General features: G+C 35.9%; 1 protein-coding gene across 6 annotated transcripts; it reads right to left on the bottom strand.

Annotated features, from left to right (window-relative positions):
* Window positions 1-24,016: 24,016 nt before the first annotated feature.
* On the bottom strand, window positions 24,017-25,842 carry LOC145111199 (uncharacterized). 6 transcript variants are annotated; one of them, XM_079047491.1, is made up of 4 exons: window positions 25,264-25,842; window positions 25,038-25,177; window positions 24,768-24,848; window positions 24,017-24,307 (listed from the first exon to the last, which is right to left on the bottom strand). In XM_079047491.1, the coding sequence occupies exons 1-4, from the start codon at window positions 25,300-25,302 to the stop codon at window positions 24,190-24,192; spliced, it is 378 nt and encodes a 125-aa protein (XP_078903617.1). In that variant the 5' UTR covers window positions 25,303-25,842; the 3' UTR covers window positions 24,017-24,189. The 6 variants fall into 6 exon arrangements, 4 of the variants coding, with proteins under 4 accessions (XP_078903617.1, XP_078903619.1, XP_078903620.1 ...); XM_079047493.1 differs by having other exon boundaries at window positions 25,042-25,177; XM_079047494.1 differs by lacking the exon at window positions 24,017-24,307 and adding an exon at window positions 24,348-24,528.
* Between the last annotated feature and the right edge of the window lie 301 nt (window positions 25,843-26,143).

The following is a 26,143-nucleotide window of genomic DNA, read 5'->3' as shown; positions in this document are numbered from 1 at the left end:
GGTTCGGAAAGCGGTTTTGGGGATGTCTTCTTCCCGTACTCGAAGTTGGTGATAACCCGAGCGAAGGTCAATTTTTGAGAAGCATGAAGCTCCTTGAAGCTGATCAAAAAGGTCGTCGATCCGAGGTAACGGATATCGGTTCTTGATGGTTAATTTATTTAACTCCCGATAATCGATACACATACGAAACGAACCATCTTTCTTTTTGATGAAGAGAACCGGGGCTCCCCAGGGTGAAGTACTAGGGCGTATAAATCCCTTATCAGTTAGTTCTTGGAGCTGACTTGCCAATTCTTGCATCTCGGCTGGAGCCAACCGATATGGAGACTTGGCTATGGGAGTAGCCTCAGGAACAAGTTCGATGCGGAACTCTAGCTCACGTACTGGAGGGAGTCCAGATACATCATCAGGAAAGATGTCGGGAAAGTCTCGTACTATCGGAATATCTTCGATCTTCTTTTCTTTGACCTTTGTTTCCACCACATGGGCTAAGAAAGCCATATATTCTTTTCGTAGATATGATCGAGCTTGAGTACATGACATAAGACTAAGCTTTTTTGAAATGAGTCTCGCCATAAATACGAAGACTTTGACCGTCGGCGAGAGGAATACGAATGAACTTATCGTAACATACTATTTCAGCATGGTTTTGGGATAGCCAATCCATTCCTACGATGATGTCGAAGCTACCAAGTTCCATAGGAACTAAATTGACAGAAAATTTATGACCGGAAAAATCGAAAGTGCAATCTTGGATGACTGCATTGAGTGAAACGTATTTTCCATCGGCGACTTCTATGGTAAAGTACTCATTAAGAATCATGCGAGGTGTGTGAAGTATGGGCTCAAATTCCAAAGACACAAAACTTTTATCGGCACCTGAATCAAAAAGTACTGACGCGTAGCAGTTATTTATGAGAAACGTACCATTTACGACCTTGTTATCGGTCTTTGCTTGGGTTGCGGTAATGACAAAGGCTCGGCCTTTGGGAGCTGGAACCTGCATTGTTGGATTTGTCTGGGCTTGGGTGTTGATGATATTGACTAACCTAGGACACGCGTTTTTGAAATGGGTGGGGTCACCACAGTTGAAGCATGTTCCAGTTGGATACCGGGTTTGTGTTTGCTGATTTGAGGGTAGATAGAGTGGTCGCTGAGTTTTTGGTGCACGACATGTGTCCGCCAAGTGGCCATAGCGACCACAATTCGTACAGAGGCGACACGGGCTGGTGGTCATATGGTGATAGTTACAGTGGTTACAGAGGGGGTGAGGTCCGGTATACGGCTTTTTATTTGGTTGGGCTGGTGGGGTGACTTGGGTGATAGGAGTAGCAGGGGTAATAACAGCATGGTTGTGGTGATGACTTTTCCGCTTCTTTTTGTCATGTCGGTGGGAGGACTCGGACTTGACAATTAGGGGGGTCTCAGGGGTCGACTTTTCAGTTGACATCTTTGAACCCTTGCGTGGTAGGACACCATCGTTCACATTGTCCTCGTTGAGTTGACCTGCTAATTCAATGGCGGATTCTAGGGTAGATGGCATGCTGCTGGTCACCGAATCACGGATCTGGCGTGGTAACCCTTTGATGTAGCGGCGTATTGCAGTTTTCATAGGTTGAACCATGTGAGGTAGGAGTCTCGAGAGATCATGGAATCTATTGGTATAGGTCGCGTTGTCGCCTCCCTCCTGTTTCATATTCCAGAATTCATCCTCGAGAGTTTGCAATTCGCTGTCAGGGCAGAACTTCTCCATCATGCGTTCGTTTAGTTTTGACCAGGTCATTCCCAAGGCAACAGCCTCTCCCTTTGCCCGTTTTTCTAGGTTCCACCATGTGAGAGCATGACCTAGGAGGCACCCTGTAGCATGACGGACCATCAGGTCCTCAGGACACTCGCTATGGATGAAAGTACTCTCCATTTCTTCAATCCATGTGAGGAGTGCGGTGGCACCATCGGTGCCTTTGAAGTAAGGCGGATTGCAGTTACGAAAGTGCTTGAACGAGCAACGAGGAGTTGTTGCTGGAGCTTGTGGCTGAAGAGAATGAAGTTGGGTTGCAATTGTTGGGATGACGTTTGCTACCTCCTTGGCGACCAGGGCAGCTAGCCTTCTGTTGTTGCGAGCAGCGTATGGGGGTCGTAATGCCATCTACGAGAAACACGCATATGGACTTGTGAGTTATTTGTAAATTGATTATGGAAATAAAGTTTTTAGACATTGTTGGGTAAAATAATTGTAAAACACTTGTTGGGCCATGGTTAGGAGTGTTGGGCACCTTTTGGGCTTTCCATGGTTACTAAATGTGAAACATGTAGCACTTGCGTGGGCCCCCACAAAACTAAGTTTTCACATTTCTTTCCCACTTCTAGGCCCATTAGGGAACTTAATAGTCCAATGAGTTGACCATTTTGGAGTGTATCCTTTCGGATACATTTGATAAGGTCGGGTATTTTGATGGCTCAAAAGTAATGTGAATGACGCGCTTTGGCCTATAGGTTTGGGAACTCTCGCCTTTGGTCCCCAGATAAGCAAACTGGTCCCTCGGTTGATTGGGATGTATACGAATGCTTACCTAGTCAGGACTTTCGGGCTACCGGCACCTCCCCCTTCCAGTTACTACGCGTCCATTACTATGATCCTACCCAACTAGAGTGGATGACTTTGAATTTCCTATGAGCTCTAAGGAATACATATATGTATATACATTTTGTTAAACAACTTGAGTATGTGTGTGATTTTCAGAGAAAGTGGAGAATATTCACAAGTGTATGCACACATATAAGTGTCAGGAGTAATACGTATGCACATAAGGGAGCAATTAACACACAAAGGTATTCCTAGGATTTTCTAAGTGCGAATTGCATACAGTTGTGTGTGCATTTTATAAACTAGCATACGAGAGGACCCTAGAGGCTATAGACTAGGTCAAGGTAATTAACCTAATTCCCTATAGTCAAGGGCTCTGATACCAATCTTTCACACCCCGATCCTGGTCGGAATCGATCAAGGCGTGATATATTGTTCAAAGTCTCATGACAACTATGTTATAATATGATTAGATTCAATTAAGTACTAAGTATGCAAACAAGATCCACAACATACAAATACAAATCCAAATACGAACAACTTTTATTACATCAAATTTAAATTGTCTTGTGGATTTCTAAGGCACAACCTATTTTTCATCAATCTTCATTCTTCAAATCTGCATCATGGGTAAAAACAGGTCAACTACGAGAGTTGGTGAGTAATCTAATTTTAGTAGAGAAAGTTGTGAAGTTGAAACATTTATAATTTGAAATTTGTTTTCTTTTGAAGTCGACAAACAATTGTATTTGAGATAACGGTTTATAAATCAAAAATTGATTAACAAATGATAACAACAACAATAAGTCCTCACCCTATATATACATATGTATATATATATAAATATATATAGGATGGAGCATCTAATCATCAAACACACTCAACCACGTGCGATCAATCACCTTAGCGTCCCAAGGCGGGGTGGTCAACCCAATAGCGCTATTATTGTCCATAACGTACCTCAAGAATACGGGCATAGTCATGGAGATTAGACTAAAAAGGATAATGCACTACAAGTACATGTAGCGTAAACGAACAATAGTTATACAATTAATGACTCACGTATAAATGTCCCAACAATGTCTCAATTGTGATAAAACAATAAAATGAAGTTGGAACATATTAGAACCACATGATACACCCCAAAAGTATTGAAAATTATAAAATATGGGGTAGATTACTCACTTTAGTCCCAAAACGAAATGCGTGTGTCGTACGATAGACGATTCGGGTCAAAATGGCGTAGAACCTAATATAATTAATAGTTTTGGTTTAGGAACTGCTAAACGAGAATGGAGTATTAATAAATAATTAGACACATATTCTTGTATTAGATGAATTAACAATAATTCATTTTGATTATAATATTAAGGTATTTATTTGTTAAATGAATTTTAAATTGAATTACTTACTTTGCATAATTAATTTATATTTTCAATTTAGGCCAGATTTTAATAATTTCTTATTAAAATAATAACTTGCCCAATTATAATTATTTACAGATTTTAACAATTATTTATATGAAATAATCATTAAAATGCATTTTTACATGCTTAAATACTTAGGAAAATAGTTTTAAATAGTAAACAGTATTGAAAAATTATGAAATTATTAGGAAATCATTATTTCATACAATATGAATTACTGTAAAATTTGTATATTTTTCTGAACTGTTTTAGTATTTATTTAATATTTTAATGATTAAACAACACAAAATTCGGGAAAAATAGTAAATGATTCTCAAAAAATCTGTAAAATTAACCATAGTTTTATAACATGATGTAGAGCCCAGAGTATAAGTTTCAGATATTTGTGACTATGGGAAGTATTTTTTATATATTTCATTATTAATTAATCAATAAAATTATAAATAATAGTAAACAGTAATATAAATGCATGAAACTTCATATATCATGTTTAATCAGTATACAGGTCATCCCAGAATTTTCTCAGAATTTATTGAATGCAACAAGTATTTTATGTGAATTATTGCCCTACTTTATTGCAATAATTATGATAATTCAATAAAAATAAGTTATTTTCTGAAAATTTCCAGAACTTCTTATTTTATTGATGGTATTCTGAGAAAAATCAGGTTTATGCAAAAAATGAGTTTTAGATATTTTGGTGGATTTAATTTGTTTCTTGTATGAATTTGAAACTTTTAACAACATACCTTGATGAATGCTTCAAGAGGGGTGAAGATTTGAGTATAATAGATTGTTCTTGGATGGAATATGAGTATTCTTGGAGGAAATTTCGAGATTGAGAGTGAGAGAAAGAATAGAGAAGATTTAAGTGGTGAAGAGAATAATGTGTTGGGAGAAAAAGGAAAGGAAAGTGGATGGGAGGTGTGAGTGGGAGACCATGGGAATAATCTTTTTGCTTTTGGTGGTCTTCATAATTTTCCACTAACACAAGCATCTTTTACATAATTAATATAAGAGTTTTATAAAATTTAAAGTAAAGTTTATAAAAAATAGAGTTTTATAAAATTTAATGTAAAGTTTATAAAAATGGAGTTTTATAAAAGATAGGTTATTATTTGATTATAACAATCTACTTTGATTTGAAGTTTAATTAGAGAATTCAAGTTTGATTCTTTTAATTTAATAAGAGCATTATACTTTGATTTGATTTTAATATGGTATCATAATTTACTTTGATTATAGTTATAACGTTGTACAATACTATGTTGCTATTAACGTCAAGTTATATTGTATTGTATGGGTTTTGATCCTATTAGCGTCAAGTAATCTTGAGTAGGGTTTATTAAATTTCCAATTGGGTTGGGTTGACCCGAATTCATTTTAGGCGGATGTCACACAAGGTAATGATATCTAATGTTCACCAACAACTCAACCTCCTGTAATAGTATGTATCAAAAACACATTCCATTAAGATGCTTTGTAATATCTTATTCATCACCATTTCATATTCCCTCTCTGATTTCTCTATTTTGCAATATTTTGTACTTTGTATTAACTTTTTTATACAAAAAATTAGCACCATGGAGAAAATGCTAAAGAAATGAGATTCGTATACATTACAGATGTATTAACAAGAGAAAAAACTCACCACTCTGTCCGGTTTTTGGCTTCCAGATGACTTCAATGAAGGCCTTTTTAGGGTTTTCGTTTTTCGTAGGTCCATAAACAACAACAATAACTTTTGTGTCACCTGATGATAGATTAAAAAGCATCATTCACAGAATAAGATTAAATAATCTCGTCATGAAACACTGATTCTTTATATCAATGTAGAAAAAGTTAAAGCACACCTCGTAATATGCTGCTGATGCAAGCATCTTAAAAGTATTGGCAATAAGATCTTTATTCAACTATCCAAATACAACTATCTACTTGCTTGTTTACTATTACATGCAGAGATTTTTCATGCTTCCTATGTCCTCCTCCTTTGATTGTAGCTTGAGATGAGAGATAAGATAAAGACTGTACCCAAGAAACAAGTGTTGGTTTCCGTGTCACATCATCTGAATCAACAACTTGAGCAAATAAGTCATTCAACACCATATTTTGTCCATCTTCAGGAAGCTCGACAACCATTTGTGCTAAAAGCTTCATCAAACTTGGCAACACCTGAACAACATAACAATAACAGATGCCATTAAAACCTTAACTTCCGATTAAAAAGATAAACCAGATTAATACCTGTATATCAAGTAGTGAAAGAAGTCTGAGAAGTAAATCTAGAAGCTTCTTGCATGGCTCTAACTCATCGTGTAAATCATTCCATGAATTTGGCTCTTTTGGGAATTCACTACAAAGACTACTTGCTTTTTCCACTAGACAATGAACACAGTAAAATATACAAGGACTTCCAGCAGGAAGATACCTAACCAATGATGCAACTCCAGATGTCATTCCTTCAAATGGTGTTACACCAGGATACCCCTATAATTAATCGAATTAAATAAATAATCAGTAATCAGTGAGTTTAGAACTTTAGATAATTGGATTTGGATTTGGATTTGAATACCTCTAAAGATCTCTGCATGTAATTGTAAACAAGAAAGGTGATTGCCCACTGATAATCAGAAGGATAGGCTTCCTGAAATCTACAATCTAATAGCAAGTTTATAAGGAAAGGAAAGTACCTGACAACGAGCAACGACACCGAAGTGAACTGATTCGACTTGGTATTTGCCCATTCCTTTCTTCTAGGGTTACTATTGGAGAAGCTGAACATGAAATTGAAGCATTTCTCCGGTGGTACGAGGGGTGGTGAAGAAATATGTTAGGAAGGCCGGTGTTGGTGCAGCTCTGACCGCTTTCGTTGAGAGATCTGAACATGTTCTTGACCGCCACTGTCTCGTGCCACTGTCTCGTGTTCGTAACCGCCACTGTCTTCCACTTCTCCCGACTCACTCTTCTGTTGCGACGATAGTTGTTCCTCAGGCGGCGATGGACGAGCTGAAGTATCAATTGTCGGAGGTGGAATGAAAGGCAGAGAGAGGCGGGATGAAGAGAACGAGAGAGCGTAGAGGTTAACGTGATTCATTCAATAAGTGGGTATGAATATTGTTATCCTAAAATGCCCCTGATCCATTTTAAAAACATGCCCCCGTCCCTTTTTTTTCTTAGGTATTTACAAAAATGTCACAATTCATCTTGACCTTCTATTATTTTGATCTAACGGCCCTTGTTTGGTTCTCGGGTTCTCCGAAAACTATAGGTTCTCAAATGATCCTTCATCTCTCTCTCTCTCTCTCTATATATATATATATATATATATATATATATATATATATACACACACCGGTTCCGCCGGGTACCCAACGGGATTGCGGTTCTGTAAAAATGAGAACCAGAACCAAAGGTGGTTCCGGTTCTGGAATCGGCGGTTCCGAGATGGTTGTAGTTCCGAAAGAGGGAACCCTATTCCGCTGCTTATCCCTACCTGTGATCACTCCCTGACCTTAAACTGAGATGGTATCTCATCCTTGGCTTTCCATTCTTGTACATGTGTCACCCAAGCTGGGTTCGGATACAACCTCTTTGGGGCCACTAGAGATGCGGGTGGTGGTGTGCTTCGCTTTAGACTTCGAAAGGGTTATGGTCTTTTGTGTGGTTTGTTTCATGTGGGAACCACCTGGAAAGATTCAAAATGATTTGTCTGATGGTGGTGGTAGTGGATTATGGTCCTCAGTAATGAACTATGGCTCATTTTCGTTTGGATCCTCCTCGGAATACCACTTAACCTTCTCTTAAGTGACGGGCTCTGAATCCTCTTCTTTTGGCTCCTTAGAATAGTGCTCGACCTCCTTCTTGGTCTGCTCGTCGTCATCCTCGACCTTCTCATCCTCATACTCAGAGTAATCGAACTCATCATCCTTAGTGGGATGTACCGCCTCCTCCTCAGTTGGGTCGTCTTCCTTGGAGGACTCGGAAGGGTCCTCAGAGGGATCATATGCAGGTTCATTCGGCTCCTCAATTGGCTATGAGGAATTATCCACCTCGTACGACTCTTTGATGTAGGTCAAGGGATACAATGCTACCGGAACCATAAGAAAATGAGTATGCTTAGGTTCAGGTGAGTGGGGCACCACCTGATCCTCCTCTGGTAAAGGCAATAATATCGCCATCTATTCTCCAAGGTCTTCCATGACAGTGTTGTGATCCTGCATAAGAAATCTAACAAGTTAGTGCTTATGAGTGACAGTGTGAGGGTCTATATACAAATAATCTTAAATTATAAGTATGTAATAGATGTTATCGATGTTTCTAGTGAATCCTTATTTAGTCTATATCGGATATTACAAAAAATTTTAAAAAAAGTCGGCTCACAATCTTTAATATAACACATTGCTTTTGTAATAGTACTTGCTGCTTATATACACATTTATTTGTACAATTACATTGGTTTGAAAATTTTGGTTACAAGACCCACAAAAGTTTATCGTGGTAGGCAGTGGACAAGTTCGATATACTATCATCTGAAAGGCTATGCCAAAAATAGTAGGTAACAAGGACACTATACACTTGCATAAACAACCTTTTCCACATACCCCTATCCCAAAAATTCTTGGGCACAAACTGTCGGGTAAGTCTACCATAAAACGAAGAAAGTAACTAGTATAGAAACTAGGTCAACGAACCATTGTTGAGTAGAGTTGGCCCTCATTTATGTCGCATAGGCTCTAGCCTTTGCTGCGACCGCCCTCTACTCTGCAATCTGAGTTTGGAATTCCAATCTTGAAATCTAAGCCTTCTGGGTCCATAGGTGAATCTGGGTGGCATGTAGGTGATCGAAAGTAATATATATGGCCTCCTTATCTAGATTTCATTCCTTCTCTAAGATTTCGACCCAGTTAGATAGGCCCTTGATGTTCCCGTCAATAATCCATAATTTATCATTGACGGTGTGAATCTGATTGGCGTAGCGAGCGGTGCAAGCAACCAAGGTAGGTATATCGGGATCAAAAAATGTCTTGAGGAGAGGTGTAGGTGGTGGAGCCTGTGATTAGGGATAAGCGTAGGCGGGTATCCGCCCTATTTATCTGGAACCGAAACCGGAACCCACAGTTCCTAAAATGTTGGAACTAGAACTGAAACTGGAGGGTAGCGGTTCCAATACCAGGAACCGGTTCGTTAAATTTGTTGAATTTTTTAAAATTATAAAAGTATATCTAATATAAACTTACAAGTTATCGATAACATCAATATGTAATTCGCTATGCGTTAAAAATGTGGATTAGAAAATATAAATAGCTTTAATATATATATATATATATATATATATATATATATATATATATATATATATATATATATATATATATATACATACACACACATCGGTTTCGACGGGTAACCAGCGGGTAGTGGTTCCATAAAAATGAGAACCAAACGCACTTAAGGCCGTTCTGGTTCCGAAACCGGTGGTTCCAAGATGGTTCTAGTTTTGAAAGAGGGTACCCTATTCCGCTGCTCATCCCTACCTGTGATGACTCCCCGACCTTAAACTCAGATGGTATATCATCCTCGGTTTTCCGTTCTTGCAATTGTGTTACCTATGCTTGGGTCAGACACGAACTCTTTAGGGCCATTGGAGATGTGGGTGATGACGTGCTTCACTTCAGACTGCAAAGGGATATGGTTTTTATGTTGTTAGTTTCATGTGGGGACCACCTTGAAAGAGTTAAAATGATTTTCCTGATGATGGTGTTAGTGGATTCTGGTCACCAGTGATGAGCTCTGACTCATCTTCTTTTGGCTCCTGTTCAGAATACCACTCAAACTTCTCTTCAGTGGTGGGCTCTAAATCCTCTTCTTTTGGCTCCTCCGAATAGTGCTCGACCTCCTTCTCAGTTTGCTCGTCGTCACCCTTGGCCTTTTCATCCTCCCACTGAGTGTAATCGACCTCAATATCCTCAGTGGGATCTACCTCCTCCTCCTTAGTTGGGTCGTCTTCCTTGGAGGACTCGGAAGGTTCCTCAGAGGGCTCATATTCTAGCTCGGTTGGCTCCTCAGTTGGCTCTGTGGAATCGTCCTGCTTGTACGGCTCTCCGTAGTAGGTCAAGGGAGACAGTGGCACCAGAACCACTAGAAAATGAGTATGCTTAGGTTTAGGCAGGTGGGGAACCACGTGATCCTCCTCTGGCAATGACAATGGTATCACCATCTATTCTCCAAGGTCTGCCATAACAGTGCTGTGATCCTACATAAGACATCTAACAAGATAGTGTTTATGAATGATAGTGTGAGGATATATAAACAAATAATCTTAAATTATAAGTATGTAATAGATGTTACTGAAATTTCCAGTGAATCCATACATAGTGTATATCGGATATGTGACTCGGAACTATGTCTCCAATCCCAAAGAAATCTTAAGTATTTAGATTGCCAACTACCATATCTAATCTCAGTCATTCTTCGGTCAGACGATAATAAAACTTAGGTGTTCAAGTTAGGTCTAGTTGTGGTTCGGTCGCTATATATATATATCATAGTTGACCTAAACACATCAAGGGTCTGTACTAACTTTAAATATCATAGTTGACCTAAACACATCAAGGGTCTGAGTTTATATATATATATATATATATATATATATATATATATATATATATATATATGATGTTTGTTTGTATTTTTGATTGATTTTTGTTTAGTACTTCAAGACTATCAAATAATGATCGGCCAGTCAAGACCGTCGGAGGGTAGGAGGATTTCAACGTATATTTTTAATGAAATCCAACAACCCTACACCACGTCCATCCTATACACCTCTCCCGTGAGTAGTCAATCAGTAGTGTAATTAATAATAATACTTGTTATTCCTAGTTTTAAGGGATAAACCTAATTAGTGAGCCTAAAGCTATAGTCGTAATTTCATAAGAAAATAATAGTTTTCTATAGCCAACAACTTTGATACCAATCTGTAACACCCCTGGTCGGCGGCTGAAACGCCGAGTTATGCAACGTTGTCATGGTTTACATATATTGATTACATTGAACAATATTCAAAAGTATAACATAAATAATACATCCATTTCCAAATAAAATATTACATATCGTACTAAGTTTTAGCATAATCAAATAATAAAGTACATGCAACGCCTTAAAGAAGTAGGCAGAATAATAACAATAATAACAGAGACAAAGATTCCATGAATGTTTCCAAAAAGATTGAAACGTCTGAATTTTAAGTTCATGAGAATACATGTGATTTGAAAATGTCAACATAAAGTTGGTGAGTTCGTAGGTTTGTATATTTGTATCAAACATACTTTTCATACCAAAAGTATATGTTTTTATCGTATATAAGTATTTTCAACTTATATTTATATGTTTACTTTTAACCAGAAAGTAATTGTTTTAGTCTATATGTAACACCCAAAACTTTTTACATATATTATAATGTTATTTTCTAGGAATTTATCAGAGTATTATACAGCATCATTAGAAAACAAAAGTTTCAAAAAACATATAACATTTTTCCGTAAAATTAGCTGGTGTACAAACCATATCAAAACCATAATTAAAGTGACAAGATTACAATGTACACAATATGTATCTTGTCCATACTTTTGCTGCCACTATCATTACTCGTACTAAGGTTTTGTACCTGAACCTGGAACACATGGAAAATAACAATTATCGGACAACACGTCTGATGAGTTATAATTCAATACAATAATTAAATCACTATAAACCATGTCGACCAAAATATGGTTTCATCAATAACTATGACTATCCATACTATGGTCCCATCAATAATTTATAGCTATCCATATTATGGTCACGTCAATAAATTACTGCTATACATACTGGATAGCAAATCATCCATATGGCCCCGTCTTGGTCCATAAGGACCGTTGGGCAAGCTTGCAATCTCTTTTCTATTTATGTTTTTTTTATGTTACCCAATATTTATGTAACTACACAATACAATTTTACAATCAATTGAACAATACCTTTCAAATTCCAACAAGTTCAATAAATACTTATTTTATTAAGCACAACATACAAGCTACGTATTCCTATTTTACAAGGTTTTACAACTCACCTCTTAAATTAGGAATCACTAGTTTCCAACTTGCTTCAACTCCCTTTTTGGTGCTCCTCTTTTCCCTGTTCTAAGCTTATCAAATTTTCACATATCTTAATCCCTCTTTAGAACATATCTTAATCCCTTAAGAGCTTAATAACACTTAAAATTCAACATAATCACTCTTTGACTAATATATCAATTTGACAAAGTTTAGTTAAGGAACTATTTAAAATTCACGAATTAAGTTTCTCCATGACTAAATTCATCAAGTTCCTAGTCTACTTTCTTGAACTCATCCTCTTCCCCAACTAGGGTTTGAAACCCTAATCATCAAATATGTTAATTGAACCATGAAATCACCATATTAAGTATGTTTCTAGCTTCCATAGTCATACTATAACATGAAAATCAAGTTATCTACTAGCAATTTTAACTTCTAGCTCGGATTACACATTCACCATGGATGCTTAGGAGCTTAAACAAGGAAGAAGACAATACCTTTATGTGTTTATAATGATTGTAACATATACCCTTTGATTGTAGCTTCTTCCAAGTGTCTTTAGACCTCAAAACCGCTCCATACCAGTTCCAGTTTGAGAGACACACAAAATGAGATGAATGCAACTGTTTTCTAGACTTAAATTGCATTTGATGTTGGCGTGGGCACGCCGCGTCTCTTATTGGGGCGCACCATGCTTTTCCTGAATTCACCTATACTTTCATTCAACTTCTAATGACCATAACTTCTTCATACGAGCTTGGATTTTCACAAATTTTATATCCACAAAACTGTCTCATCGTGAATTACGATTTGTCTTAATTAATCTTATGCTAAAATGTTATAAATTTTCGTTACTATGAAATAAGTACGATGATATTCATGTTGCGATATAAAAAACATTACCATTTCACTACTTAGGTTCACCCTTACATGCATTTAGAAAAAATACATATTGTAACACAAAATTTTAGTTTTTTTGATGGTCGTTACAATTCCACCCCTTAAAGGGATCTCGTCCTCATAATCTTATCAAAATTGAGGTGAGGATAATGCTTCATCGTTTCATCTTTCGTTTCCCACATTTGATTTAGACCTAAGGAATGTTTCCATTGAACTAACACAAGTTCAATTTCATTATTTCTTAATTTTCTAGTTTGGGATCCAACTATTGCATCCGATTCTTCTACTAATCGATTAGGAGATTCCACTTTTACATCTTTCAATGGTATGATTTCATGGCTCCTTACAAAGTACCCTTTTCAAGTAACATACATGAAATACATCATGTATTTCATTAAGTTTTAGAGGCAATTCTAACTTAAAAGCATGAGACCCGATCTTTTTTAATATTTTCAATGGTCCGATGTACCTTGGGCTCAATTTACCCTTTTTTCCAAAACGCATTACCCCTTTCCATGGTGATATTTTCAACATTACTAAATCATCATGATTCATTTAAAAGGGCCTTTTATTTAAATTTGAATAACTACTTTGTCGATCGTGATCCGTTTTCAAGTGCGTTTGAAGAATTTTAATCTTTACATTGGTAATCCTTACCAATTTTGGACCCGTAACCTTTCTCTCGCCTGCTTTGGGCCAACACAAAGGTGTTATACATTTTCTCCCATACAATGCCTCATATGGGGGCATTCCAATGCTCGAATGGTAGCTATTATTATTGGCAAACTACACTAGTGGAAGATTCTCGTTCCACTTGTTGTTAAAGTCGATAACAGATGCTCGCAACATGTCTTCAACAGTTTGAATTGTGCGTTCACTTTAACTGTCAGTTTGAGGATGATACGTGATTTTTGTCCCCAATTCCTCTTGTAAAACTTGCCAAATTTTAGAAGTATATATGGAAACTCTATCTGAACCAATTGTCAAAGGAACTCCATGAAGTCTTATGACTTCATGGACATATAACTTCCCTAGTTTCTCTAAATGGGTTGCCTTATTGCTAGAAACAATGCACTTTTAGTCAAACGGTCAACAATAACCTAGATGGTGTAATGTCCTTGACTAGTTCTCGATAATCCCATGATGAAGTCCATAGTGATTTCATCCCATTTTCCAGCTGGAATTTGAAGAGATTTTGATTGTTCATATGGGGTCTTATGCTCAAATTTGACTTGAGGACATGTCTAACATTCTGATATATATATATATATATATATATATATATATATATATATATATATATATATATATATATATATATGTGTGTGTGTGTGTGTGTGTGTGTGTGTGTGTGGCCACATTTGGTTTCATATTTGGCCATGAATACATCTGTTTCAAATCTCTGTAAGTCTTTGTACCTCCAGGACGAATGGAGTACTTAGATTTATGTGCTTCTTCCATTACCATTTTTTGAGTGTCCCTAAACGCGAGGAACCCAAATTCGGTCTTTAAACGTCTTTAAGCCCCGTTCATTTTCTCCAAATACTATATTTTTCTACAGCTTTTCTTTTTTAACATTTTCAGTGTTCATTGCTTCAACCTTATCCATTTAGATTTGATCCAATAGAGTAGATATCAAATCTATTCTCCTGGACCCTCCTTTAATACAAAACTTTGGCATTTTCTGACTTAATGCATCCGATACTACATTTGCTTTACTAGCATGGTAGATTATTTCACAATCGTAATCATTAATTAGTTCGATCCACCGTCTTTTCCTCATACTCAAATATTTCTGGGTAAATACATACTGAAGAATTTTATGATCAGTGTACAACTTGCACTATGTACCATACAGGTAATGTTTTCATATCTTTAGCGCAAAAACGAAAGCCGCTAGTTCTACATCACGGGTTGTGTATCTTGTTTCAGCTTCTTTCAACTGTCGGGAAACATATGCAATAATTTTCCCTCGTTGCATCAAGAAACAACCAAGACCTTTTTCCGAAGTGTCAATAGACATAACAAAGTATTATGTCCCGTAAACCAGTGCAGGAATTGGTGCTTCACATAACTTTTTCTTTAAAATCGAGAATACTTCTTCCTGCTCCATACCCCAAATAATTTTTTTTTTCATTTCTTGTTAATTTTCTAAGAGGTACCACAATACGAGAAAAGTGTTGAATAAAATGACGATGATATCCAACTAGCCCAAAATATACATAGGATTAGCGTTTTATAGGTTATAACAAAACATGTGTAGTTGAATCTTAACTATTAAGTGTACATGCAACCTACAAAGGATCTATGTGTTCTATAATTTATAGCAATAAACTATGAACATCAAGAACCAAAAAGGAACCCTATTATAATCGAAATATACATTATTATAATCGAAATATACATAGGATTAGGGTTACATACTTTTTGCTTATTGTAGCAAATAATCACACCAAAATCCTTCTTGAAAACTTTGGAAATCAAGTACCAAAAGCTTAGTGCCTCTAATGGTTTGTACCTAAACCCTAGCAATTAGAAGACATGAGGAGAGAGAGGAGAAAATCGTCTATTCTCTTGGGAAGAAGGAATGGACAAAATCCATAGGCCAAGGGTTCCTATTTATAGCTGATACAAGGAACCCTGGAATCCCTAATTTGAATATAATATTAATATTGGAAATTAGGTAATTATCCAATCCCTTAATTATCTATAACGAATATTCCAGATCCTTCCTAAAACCGTCCAGGCACCGGAAGGTTCTGGAATTCCCTCTTGTTCAACTGTTGAACATTTACAACATAAGTCCATGCACCTTTAATTAATCCAAATAATCCCAAAATTAATTTATATTAATTTCTTATTAATTCTTAATTAAATAATAATATTTCTAATTAATATATTAATCACATAACATATTAAAAATCATTAAATCAACCCATTTCTCTCCAAATGTCATTCTACATAATTACTAGTTATGAGGGCAACCTAAAAGGACTTTGCTTTCGATTAAAGCATATACCAACTTAGTTATGGTCTTAGACACCTTAATCCAACACTCTCCCACTTGGATAATTCTATATCTACAATTGCAAGTATAACTTCTAATCAAACTGCAAAGTGTGCTTTCCGAAACATCTTCCAAACTCTGATCCAATCAGACATTGGCCGTACGATAAGTGATCAACTATTCCTTCGTTCTTCAAGATATCGTATGGTCACCAAACATGGATTATAATCAATATCCTTGTCGAAGATTCTGTTTCCCAATATTCGATTTGTGATGATGTCATCAGACTACTAATTGAACACATCAATTCAGTCTTGGTTTGACCCAACACTATAATGTCAATTAAAATCACCGAGGAGCCAAAAGATATCGCTTTTCCCGTTAGGGCAAAAGGAACAAATAAACTTTGAATATATAATTGTGACATTTATTTACCAAATCGTACTTGATTATGTGTTTTATAACATCATGTTATCGATGCATTTTCGCAGCACTAACGTACAATCGATTTGTAAAACACAACTTATATATCTCAATTTTAAGAATAGATATTATCATCTTATAATTACTTGTGATTTAATCCATGAAGTAATCTCTATGCATGGGTTTGTCCAATACTCAAAATATCCATTTTCTAAGTACTCAAGAATATTGTAGCAATCCTATTGCAATGTCTAATCTCTATAGACAATCTACAATCTATTCCTGATAGTCTTAATTCACTACTCACTTCCAAAAGTATGAACTACTGTAGAATTTTGAATAATCAAATCATTGAGGAAGTAAAACATGAAAAGTGAAACACAAGGACAAATAATTGAAGAAGGTAGTGCTATACTCATAAATAATTCTCTATTATTCATTCACCAAAATCAATTACATTTATTTTTATTACAAAGTTTTAAACTATCAACTAACTACTAAAACAAATATCATATCTCAAGCCAATGCTCCTAGCATGCTTGTTGTGCTTAACCCTGATCAGAGCCTTCGTTAAAAGATCTGCATGATTGTCTTATGATGATACTCATTTCACCAGGAGATTCCCTTCTTCAACCCTATGTATTATGTAGTGGTACTTTCTGTTGATATGCTTGGATCTCCCATGATCCTTTGGTTCTTTAGTAAAAGCAACCGCACCTTCATTATCACACATCAGTTCTGCTAGCTCTTGAATGGACGGGACTACTCCGAGACCTCTGATGAAATTCTTCAACCAATCTGCTTCCTTCGATGCCTCACTCGCTGAGATGTACTCTGACTCACAAGCAGAGTAAGCCATCATTGACAACTTGGGGCTCTTTCAAGTCACCGCTCCACCATTCTGTAAAAAAGCCCATCCATATTGAGAACAAAAGTAGTCATGATATGTTTAGAAGTTGGCGTTACTGTAACCACTCACTCTTAATGTATCATTTCCACCAAGAACTAGGAACATGTTTTTTTTTCTTTGCAAATACTTAAGAATGTTCTTGACTGCTATCCAATGGGATCTACTAGGATTTCCCTGAAAGCGACTAACCATGCTCAAATCATAAGTAACATCAGGGCGAGTACATGTCATATCATACATGATCGATCCTATAGAAAAAGCATATGAGACTCGACTCATGTCATCTATATCTTCCTCAGCACTAGGACTTTGAGTCTTACTCAATTTGACAGTACAATGAGTGGGTAAATCCCCTTTCTTGGAGTGCTCCATATTGAAACTCTTCAATATTTTGTCTAAGTATGTACTCTGGCTAAGACTAATAAGACAATTCTTTCTATCCCTCAAAATCCTTATCCCAAGAATACAGGTCACTTCCCCTAGATCCTTCATAGAAAAACACTTCCCAAGCCAAGATTTCACTTCTTGTAAGGTTGGAATGTCGTTTCATATAAGGAGTATGCCATTAACATACAATACTAGGAAAGTTAATATACTCCCAATGTATTTAATATACACACATGAATCATCCTCACTGCTAGAGAATTCAAACTCATTGAATTTCTCATGGAAGCAAAGATTTCATCTGAGAGATGCTTGTTTCAATCCATAAATGGATTTCTCAAGCTTACACACGCTATCAGGATACTTGGCATGTACAAAACATTTTGGCTGACTCATGTAGATGTCCTCGGTTAACTTCCCATTTAGGAAAGCGGTTTTAACATCCAATTTCCATACCTCATAATCATAAAAGGCAGCTATGGGAAGCATAATCCTGAGTGACTTGATCTTAGCCACTGATGAGAAGGTCTCATCATAATCAACCCCTTGGGTTTGAGTAAAGCCCTTCGCAACTAGTCGAGCCTTGAACGAGTTTACTTTCCAATACATGTCGGTCTTCTTCTTGAAGATCCATTTGAAACCTACTGTCTTTCGTCCAGGTTCATGATAAACCAAGCTCCACACTTGGTTGTCTTACATGGACTTAATCTCGCTGTCCATTGCCTTCTTCCATTTGGCAGCCTCAGGCCATGTCATCGCTTCCTTGTAGTTATCTGGTTCTTCCAAATTTACCAGTGTTCTATCACTGATAAATATGTTCCCATCTACAGTAATATGGAAACCGTAGAACTCATGTGGCATACTAACCCTACTGGACTGACGAAGAGGTAATAAATTGTGAATGGGCTCAACAAGAGTCTCATCCTCTGGTTAAGAGATAGTGCATCTAAGGTTCCTTCATTGGATGACACTGGAATTTCTTGCAGATCAATAGCACTCCAACTATCCTCTTTGAGTATGAGCTCTCTCTCATGAAAGACTCCCATTCAAGCTACAAAGACTACGTTCACTAGGTCTGTAGAATAAGTATCCAAAGGGCTTCTACAGGTAGCCACTGAAAATACACTTCTCGACTCTGGGTTCAAGCTTGTCATGAGTTTCTCATCTCACGAGAGTTTCACAACCCCAAACCTTGATATGTACGAGTGAGGGTATGTTCTCTAACTTCTCTGTCCATATCTCATGAGGTGTTTTGGTAACCTTTTTATTAGGAACAAAATTTAGGATATGTGTGGTTGTCTCTAAGGCATACCCCCATAAAGATATTGGAAGATAAGCACGACTCGTCATGGAATGAACCATATCAAGTAAGGTTCGATTATGCCTCTTAGCCACATCATTAAGTTGTGGTGTTCTGGGAGGAGTCAATTGTGAAACAATTTCACATTCATTGAGATAGTCGTGAAACTCGATACTAAGATACTTTCCACATCTTTCAGATCGAAGCATCTTTACCTTCCTACCTAATTGATTATCGAACTCATGCTTAAAGTCTTTGAACTTTTCAAAAGTTTCTGATTTATGTTTGATAAAGTAGATATACTCATATCTATTATAATCATCTATAAATGTCACGTAGTATCAATTGGTATCCCTTGTAGCAGATCTGAAGCGCCCATACACATCCATATGGATGAGGTCTAAAAATCCTTCACCTCTTTCACATGTTCTAGTGAAAGGTGATTTCATCATCTTGCCCAAAAGACAAGATTCACATTTGTCATCCGAACTCAATTCAAATGATTTCAACACTCCATCCTTTTGGAATTGAGCGATGAGTTTCCTGTTAATGTGCCCAAGATGACAATGTCACAAGCATGCATTGTCTACACCTTTAGACGAATCAATATTAAATACACTATTGCCTAAGTTATCAAAACAAATCACATTTTCATACACACCATTACAAGGTAAAACTTTAAACATAAAACACCATTTCGATATGCTAAAATCGAACACCTGCTTTTATTTATTTGAGAAATTCCACACTTTGATTTTATGAATCTGATTAGATGATGTTTGAACAAATGGTTTTTTTACCCTTTTGAGAATAAAATTAGTAGGGTTTCCTTTATATTAAAAATCAAAATTTTGTTTGGAAATTGGAGAATTTACAAAAATGAGGATGGATACAACTAGGGCAATTCATACTTGTTGATTTTAAAATTTTGATGGTTCAAAAAAATTTAAAGTTTTGCATTTTTTCCATGAAAGTTATAATCCTGTTTGGTGGGGGTCTCGAAAGAAAGCTATGCAACTAAGCATCTAAAGTCTAAACCCAATGGTCCAAGTCGTATAGATTATAACAGAGTTTGCAAGATGGTGCATGTTAGTGTTCATTCCTCTTCAAATTGTATAATTAGGCTTTTCCAAATATTCATTTGACGTAATTTTTAGATTGATGTAATGGAGTGCATGTCGACGTTTAATTTTATAGGTCTTCATCCGTGTTGGATGTTCACAATCACTTATATGGAAATGGTCTTATAGAGGGCATTTATATAGTTGACAAGACTTACAAAATTGATTTTGTTATATTTTATAAAAATGGTAAATTTGGGTTGTGGATATAATATTACATGTTATTATTTGATTATAAATCGTTTAATCATTCAGTAATTAAAAATGAAATAAGATTTTGCCATTGCAATTTGCACCTTAATTTTATGTTGGTAATTATAACTTTTGTGATTATTAAAGATTTATGGGTTCAATTCGATCTTATGACAATGAAAAGCACGATGCATGAGACTCCCATAATATAAATCTTTTAATTGTTTTATACGCTATGTTTTCTAATAAATGAGGACTAAAACTCATTCTGGGTTTTATAGTTATTATTAATTTGGTTAAAATCTATTACATAATATTTTAAAATTATGAACATTTTTTTTATTTATAATTTTCACTTATCATTTAATTTGATGTATTTGTGAGCTTTTATAATTTATAATTTATAATTTTTACGATACGTTATCAACAATTTATATGGTTATTAAATTTTTCAATGTTTGTAATAGGCAATCAATTTCTTCCATAATAAAAAATTAGAACCCCGATATTTATTGATCGACAATTTTGAGAGTGGTTTTGAAAAATTAAAAACCGACATAACATGTTTCAGGAGTGGTTCCTATATTCTAGGGCGTAGGTTCCACTTTTAGTAGGCCTATATATAAAAAATCACAAAAAAGAAAACATAGATAAAATTATAAATTTTAACATATTTTAGTCATATATTTGTTTCACAACATATAGAAATATATAGCTAGTTGATTACATAATGGTATATGTTCTCTACGTGATATTTAATTTTATACACTACGTGCAAAATTCATCTCCTTCACGTTTGTTGATGCATTTAACATGCACGTCGATGCTTTACTAGTATTCTTAATGGCCTAACTTTTACAATATTAAAATGATACATTGGTAAATTTTGTATGAGGAGTTGGTGCATTTACTATCTGGTTATTAACATGAGGACATAACTAACATGTTGGGAATTAAATGTCTTAAATTACTGGAAAACATAGTTCCAAGGTTATTGAGGTAACTAATTGGTTCACTAGATGCCTAATCTTTGTTCCTTATAGCTATATGTTTAATTTAAAGAGAGGTGTTTGAAAAAAAAAAATCAAAAATTTTCCATAATGCATGGGTCGGAGTTTATATTAATAATGACACTTTTTAATTTGTACGTTCAAGGTTGTCATTAAAGTGCAAATTTGACTGCATTGATAGTGATCACCGCCACCACCATCACCATTATCGTCACCGTCACCATCAACTACTATACCACAAAATGTCCTCGTTGTTGCCAAATTCCCCACGTCTTTTCTTTTCATTGTAACCAGCACCAGTACCACACAATGTGCTTCATCATGACCACGATCACCATCATCACTTCATCACATGGTGCATCTTTGCTAGTTGCTACTACTTCCATCACACTCGTGTTTAGTTTTGTTTCTAGCACGTTGTCCTTGTTCATCACCACCAATGAAAAATGTATTCCTTGCATTGAAAGGAGGTTATGTACATGCATACCTTCACATATTGATCATTCATTTATATGATATTCGATTAAGTTTACGACCACAAGAGACATCATATATGCTTAATTGTTATATTAATTGTCGTTTTCAAATTCACACACACACACACACACATATATATATATATATATATATATATATATATATATATATATATATATATATATATATATATATATATATATATATATATATGAGCGTTCAATCGAGCACATTTCTTATTTCGAGAAAATTTGAGAAAAAATTTTGACCACACAATTTTTTAAAATTAAAATCATCATATAATTTTAATATACACCAAGAAATAAGTAAAAATAATTAGAAAAAACCCACTAACCAACACCACCCACCACTCAAACAATACCATCCACCAACACCACCACCCACCTCCATCACCACCACCCCACCCCCCACCCCCCACCCACGAAAACCACCATCCAACATCATCACCACCATCCGCCATCACCAACTACGACCATCATCCACCACCATCACCACCACCTGCCACCACCAACCCCACCCACCACCATCACCACCACCTGCCACCACCACCCACAACAACCACCACCACTATCCATCTCCACCACCCATCCACCACTATGACCACCACCACCATCCATCACCCATCACCACCACCCGTCACCACCACCTATCACCACCGACCACCACCACCCGCCACCATTACCCCCCACCTACCATCATCACCACCACCCACCAACCTCTACCACCTAGCCACTACCCACCAGTAAGACCACCACCCGCTACAACCACCAACCACCACCCACCACCTATCACCACCACTCGCCACCACCACCCATCACCACCACCCATCACCACCATCCATCACCACCGACCACCACCACCCATCACCACCACCCGCCCCTATCACCCCCACCCACCTCCACCACCCACCCACCTTCACCACCCATCACTACCACCCACCCACTACCCACCATTATGGCCACCGCCTTTCATTACCACCAACCACTACCCACCAACCATCACCCATCACCACCACTCGCCACCACCACCCGCCTTCACCACCCATCAACACCACCCACCTCCACCACCTACCACCACCCATCAGCATTGACCACCACCACCTATCAACACCACCCGCCACCATCACCTCCACCCACCACCGACACTACAAGAAAAATGACTTACAGTCACACCAAAAAAGTGTGACCATATGCGTATAGTGACATTTTAGTTTTTCACTGAAAGTGTGACGGAAGGTGACGTCATCGTATGGGTCTTATGATCACTTTAAAATGTAGTGTCTGTATGATATGAAAACATGTGGCCGTATTATAAAAGTGTGGCAAATGTGTACGGAATTTTGTTCCTTAAATATCCAATATTGTAGCGTTAAACCGTCAGTAGTCACATTTATTTAGTAATGTGGTGACTGTATATCACCACCTTGCGACATTCATGATGTTTTAGTGTAGTTGTTTTGTTTTATATTGTCACACAGTTTAAATTTTATTAACACTATTGTGTATGTTTTGTAAACAAGTAATTACGGTGAGCATGACCATATTTGCTAAATGGTCACATGTAATTAATTCCATAAGTGGCGAATTGCTAATAATTAGTCACAAAAAACAATCAATTTTTGTGACTATAGTCTATCATATAGAGACACACAATTAAGTGAAATACAATCATAAGTATTATAAAGACATACATTTTGTTAAAATTAAGGACTATTCGATGTCGTATTAGCACTATTGGGTATATTTTAGACACATATAATTACGGTGAACTTATCCATGTTCGGTAAATGGACACATATAATTAATGAGGTAAGTGACGATTTGGTAGTATTTAGTCACAAAAACAATCAATTATGGTATTTATTTGCCACATAAATTGTTTTTCATGTTGTTATTTTTTAACTTAGTCACAAAAACTTTAGAATAAACATCATTTTATAACAACTTTAGACTCATAATTCTTGTATATTATGGCTATTGTTAACCATTTAGCCACACGTTAAAAAATGATATAAAGTAACCATTATATAATTTTAGAGACATTGAAAACCTATAAAAACATAGCCAAATTCATATTAAAGCCACAATAATTCAATTTTTATTGTTACTTTTTCTACATTGTAGACACATCAAAATAATTTAAATTAAAGTAACCAAACCCAACAATATGAAACAATATCATAACGCATAATTTCATATATAGTAAAAATTGAAATCCAAATCCATACATTAAATTCCTAATTAAAATACCAAAAAACAAAAATTGTACTAATTGAAAGTATTTAAATTATGGTAAAAAAACTAACACATCACAAACCAAAACCTAGACGTAACTAGACATTCATCTTATTAGTATTGCTCTTTGTCTTCTTGAGAATGGAATCAGATAATATGTAAGTTGGTTTCCTTTTCTTTTAGTTTTGAAGTTAATGGTCTTTATGTGATATAATATTTGGTACCTATACCAACAACATTGAAACAAAAAAAATGAGTTCATTAAAAACTTAGTATACAAGTTTATAAAGAAAAAAAGTGTAATGTACAAAGAAGTTAACATAAAATGCAGGTTAACAAAAATAAAATGCAGGTTAACAAAAATTAGATGTTGTTAATCAAGAAGATTAAAGTTGACCAGCTTTCTCCGTTACTATAAATTCATAAGCACGCAACATTTCAAGTGCTACAAAAACACAAGAACACAAGTTAAAAGCAGGCAACCCTATCATTTAACTTTTTCATTGAATAAAGTTTACCAAAAGTGAATCACAATTAACTGGCTCATAAACCTAGGCATCAACATGCCTTAATACACCCGAAATTGTGATTTGTTCCGCAAGTAAAAGCTATAAAATCAAAACTTTAGGTTACAATTTCAACCAACCGTAACTTTGGGGGTAAAAAGTTTAAAAGTAAATATACCCAAACACCAATTGTCCAGCAGTGAGAGCACATCTAAGCTTACAGCAGCAATAAGCACCACCATGCCCAAAACCATCAAAGCTAGCACAAAAAAGGCAACCAAGAACAAAACAATTAGTCGATCACAGGAAAATTATTAAACTGCAATCAATAATCCAAAATTCCATTCAGGCCTTGACAAAACTAGAGGACATCGTCCCGCTTCCCTCATCTACAAACAGAAAAACCAAGAAGATATGAATCAAATATATATTTTAGTTATTAACTTACATACAGGGAAAGATAAAAGCCGGTGGCATAAGTCTTGAGGCAAAGGTCACAATCTTGAATCTGACCGGTGGTTGAAGGCTCGACGATATCGTCGTCGTACAAATGGGATAATCGGTGTCTTGTGGTGCGTGCGATGTACACTAATATGAATAAAGAATTAGTCGAAATAAGAATCAAATAAGAAAATAAAACATCGATACCATATAGATACCATATAGAGGCGTACCTGGTGGACAGAGACGGTCGCTGATAACGGCGACGACATATGGTAACAGCGACACGATCAACAACCGGACACGGTGAAGGAACCTGATGGCTTCGACTGGAAATTATCAATTTCTGCATTATCTCGATTTCCCTTGGCCTAATATTGTTATATGATTCTCGATCTAATATTGTTACCGAAAGGGTGCTATCGAAGTGGCGGTGTTGGCGGAGTGGAGGTGTTGGCCGGAGGTGGATCAAGTAATGTCGATGGAAGCTGGAGAGATTGCTTTGAAGAAGAAGACGTCGTTGTTTTTTGAGAGAGAGAGAGAGAGAGCAGCAATGTGAAATTGAGAATGCGATTGAGATGGTTGGTGAGCGACGACAATAAAATGACCAGAAGAAATGGAGAGTTCTAATCAATTGATGTGTTATTGGTGGAGGCGGTGCACGAAACAGAAGACTAAGAGTACAGGGTGTTCGCCGGTTATTAGGGTTAGATAGATTTGAGAAAGGTCCTTGAAGGGAGGTTAATAGAATTGGATCATTTAAAATTTTGGGCATTGGGAATTCGAATATTTTAGATTTCAAACGTGGGAAATTCATATATTTTAGATTTAGATACGTGGATATATATATATATATATATATATATATATATATATATATATATATATATATATATATATATATATATATATATATTACATTTAGAAAAAATAATATTTAACATTTTAATAAATATTTTTGTTAATTATATTATTTTATTTTATAATACATATTATTATTTACTATCATCTTAAAATTAATATTTTTTTTAATGCAATGATAATTGTAAAACCTATGTATTTATTAATACTTATAAGTTTTTAATTACAATATAGATATTTTTATTTTACTAC

This window comes from Lactuca virosa, chromosome 5 (genome assembly GCF_052849685.1).
Source record: "Lactuca virosa cultivar CGN04683 chromosome 5, Lactuca_virosa_CGN04683_v6, whole genome shotgun sequence".
Taxonomy (NCBI): Eukaryota; Viridiplantae; Streptophyta; class Magnoliopsida; order Asterales; family Asteraceae; genus Lactuca; species Lactuca virosa.
Note: the sequence above shows the minus strand (reverse complement) of the source record. Positions and strands in the feature narration are given on the sequence as shown.

Coding starts and splice junctions, on each gene's coding strand:
- LOC145111199 (XM_079047491.1), bottom strand. CDS start 25,302: ATGTCGTCGCCGTTATCAGCGACCGTCTCTGTCCACCAG. Junction 25,178..25,263: donor CGACCGTCTCTGTCCACCAG/GTACGCCTCTAT, acceptor TATTCATATTAG/TGTACATCGCACGCACCACA. Junction 24,849..25,037: donor GCTTTTATCTTTCCCTGTAT/GTAAGTTAATAA, acceptor TTTTTGTGCTAG/CTTTGATGGTTTTGGGCATG.